Source organism: Thamnophis sirtalis, unplaced genomic scaffold (assembly GCF_051295495.1).
Source record: "Thamnophis sirtalis isolate CommonGarterSnake01/CBP01778 unplaced genomic scaffold, rThaSir2_p1.2 scaffold_11, whole genome shotgun sequence".
In the NCBI taxonomy this organism is placed as follows: Eukaryota; Metazoa; Chordata; class Lepidosauria; order Squamata; family Natricidae; genus Thamnophis; species Thamnophis sirtalis.
The window spans coordinates 3,742,153-3,744,540 of record NW_028261391.1 but is presented as its reverse complement, the minus strand read 5'-3'; the positions used below and the strand labels follow the sequence as shown (position 1 = coordinate 3,744,540).

At 46.5% G+C, this 2,388-nt stretch overlaps 1 protein-coding gene across 1 annotated transcript in view; it reads right to left on the bottom strand.

Annotated features, from left to right (window-relative positions):
- DIS3L2 (DIS3 like 3'-5' exoribonuclease 2) overlaps positions 1–2,388 on the bottom strand; it is a 217,979-nt gene that overhangs the window by 161,978 nt on the left and 53,613 nt on the right. The window contains exon 6 of the mRNA XM_087725075.1: positions 545–646. Within this exon, the coding sequence (XP_087581201.1) occupies positions 545–646 (102 nt within the window). The remainder of the gene's footprint in view (positions 1–544; positions 647–2,388) is intronic.

Genomic DNA, 2,388 nt, shown 5'->3' with positions numbered 1-2,388 from the left:
AGTGCAGTATTGCAGGCTAACTCTGCCAACTGCCAGCAGTTCGATCCTGACCAGCTCAAGGTTGACTCGGCCTTCCATCCTTCTGAATTCAGTAAAATGAGGAGCCAGATTGTTGGGGGCAAGAGGCTGATCCTGTAAACCGCTTAGAGAGGGCTGTAAAGAACTGTGCAGCGGGATATAAGTCTAACTGTCCTTCCTTCCTTCCTTCCTTCCTTCCTTCCTTCCTTCCTTCCTTCCTTCCTTCCTTCCTTCCTTCCTTCCTTCCTTCCTTCCTTCCAAACTAGCAAGGCCACAGTCTGGAGTTCGAATCTCACCAGGCTCAAGGTTGACTCAGCCTTCCATCCTTCCCAGCTCGATAAAATGGGGGCCCAAATAATTAGGGGCAAATATGCAGACTCTGTAAACCGCTTAGAGAAGCGGTGTGAAGCGGCATATAAGCCTAAATGCTATCGCTGGTACTCCTGTTGGTGCAAACTTTGCATTTTCCCGCCAGCTACCGCCAGGAAACGAAAATGGGGACGGGGAGGAGATTAGAACCGCTGACCTTCCATTGTTCCTTCGGAAGCAGCTTCACCACTACGATGTCACCGTTCAGGGCTCGGTTGCGAGCGACGACTCCGTCAATGAAAATATCCTGACTCCCATCCTGGAAAAGACACAACTGGATTAGAGAGGATATGGATTTGAGAGAGAAAAAGAACAGGAGTCAAAATATGACATGCAAGTGGATTTTATCTGGAGATAAATTAAAGATGCACAGGTCCCCCTCGCCTTACGACCACCTTGGAGCCCAAAATCTCTGTCCTTAAGCGGGACAGTTGTTAAGTGAACGTTGCCCCATGTTCCAACCTTCCTGGCCATGGTTGTTCAGCGAGTCACTGCAGCTGTTAAGTTAGTAACGCAGTTGTCTGGGGAATCTGGCCACCAAGTTGACTTGGCTCGTTAGAAAGTTGCAAAAGGGGGGAATCGCGTGAGCGATAATAAAAATAAAAAATAATAAAAGAATCGCGTGAGCCCGGGACACCGCCACCGTCGTAAATATGAATCAGTTGCCAAATGTCCGTATTTTCACCACGTGACCGCAGGGGCATGAAAAACGGGTGTAAGTCACTTTTTACAGTGCAGTTGTAAGTGAATCACTGCAATTGTTAAGTGAATCACATCAACTTATAGATTAACAGAGTTTGCAGGGACCCTGGAGGTCATCTAGTCCAACCCATCCCCCGCCCAAGCAGGAGACCCTACACTGTTTCTGACCGATGGCAGTCCAGTCTCTCCTTGAAAGCTTCCAGTGATGAAGCTCTCACAACTTCCGAAGGAAACTTTTGTTCCATGGGTTGATGGTTCTCACTGTCAGAAAATTCCTCCTTATTTCCAGGTTGAATCTCTCCTTGTTCAGTTTCCATCCATTGTTCCTTCTTTGGCCTTCGGGGGCTTTGGAAAATAGCTGGACCCCCTTCCTCCTCTCTGTGGCAGCCCCTCAAATATTGGAAGATGCTATCATGTTCCCCCTGGTCCTTCTCTTCCTTAGACTAGCCATGTCTCTCTTTTCTTTTTTTATTAATTTTTCCTTCCTTTCTTCCTTCTGTCCTCCTTTCCTTCCTTCCTTCCACCCCTCCCTTTCTCTTTCTTTCTTTTCTTTCCTTCCTTCCTTCCTTCCTTCCTTCTTTCTTTCTCTTTCTTGTGCTTTGGGAGACAGCTTGACCCCCTCCTCTCTGTGGCAGCCCCTCAAATATTAGAAGATGATATCCTGTCTCCCCTGGAGACTAAACTAGACATGCTCAGTTCCTGCGACTGTTCTTCGTATGTTTTAGCCTCCAATCCCCTAATCCTCCTGGTTGCTCTTCTCTGCACTCTTTCTAGAGTCTCAAAAACTTCTTTTATAACAAATGTTTCTCATTTGTCATAAGTGAGAAACATTTGTTATACCTTATTGTTGATACCTTAAGCATTTGTCTCAGGCCTTATTGAGATAAATGTAGACACAGACGTCACTCCATTATACAGAGAATCTAACAAAAACGATGATAAAGTTTAATAGATTGCAGAATTTGAGCGTTCACATTTCGAAGTAGCTCTTCTTAAAATCAAAGTCGGGAGGACAAAAAGTTTTCTGCTGAACCTCTCAAACAAACAGAAGGACACAGGAGGGGAAGGGGGAAAAAAACAACACTCTGCTGCTCCCAATTCCGGTGATGTCAGCACCAGCGAACAGGTGCTCCGGAGAAAATCGGGCGTCCGTCGTGCCAAATCGGAGCCGCGGAGGTTTAGAAGTGGCTAGAGGAAACACGGATGGGTATTTTCCCATCATGAGGCTCCTGCGGGAGGGAAATGTACTTTCCCCCTAACAACACCTCCAGGGCTGAAGGATCCAGAAATATTTTATTT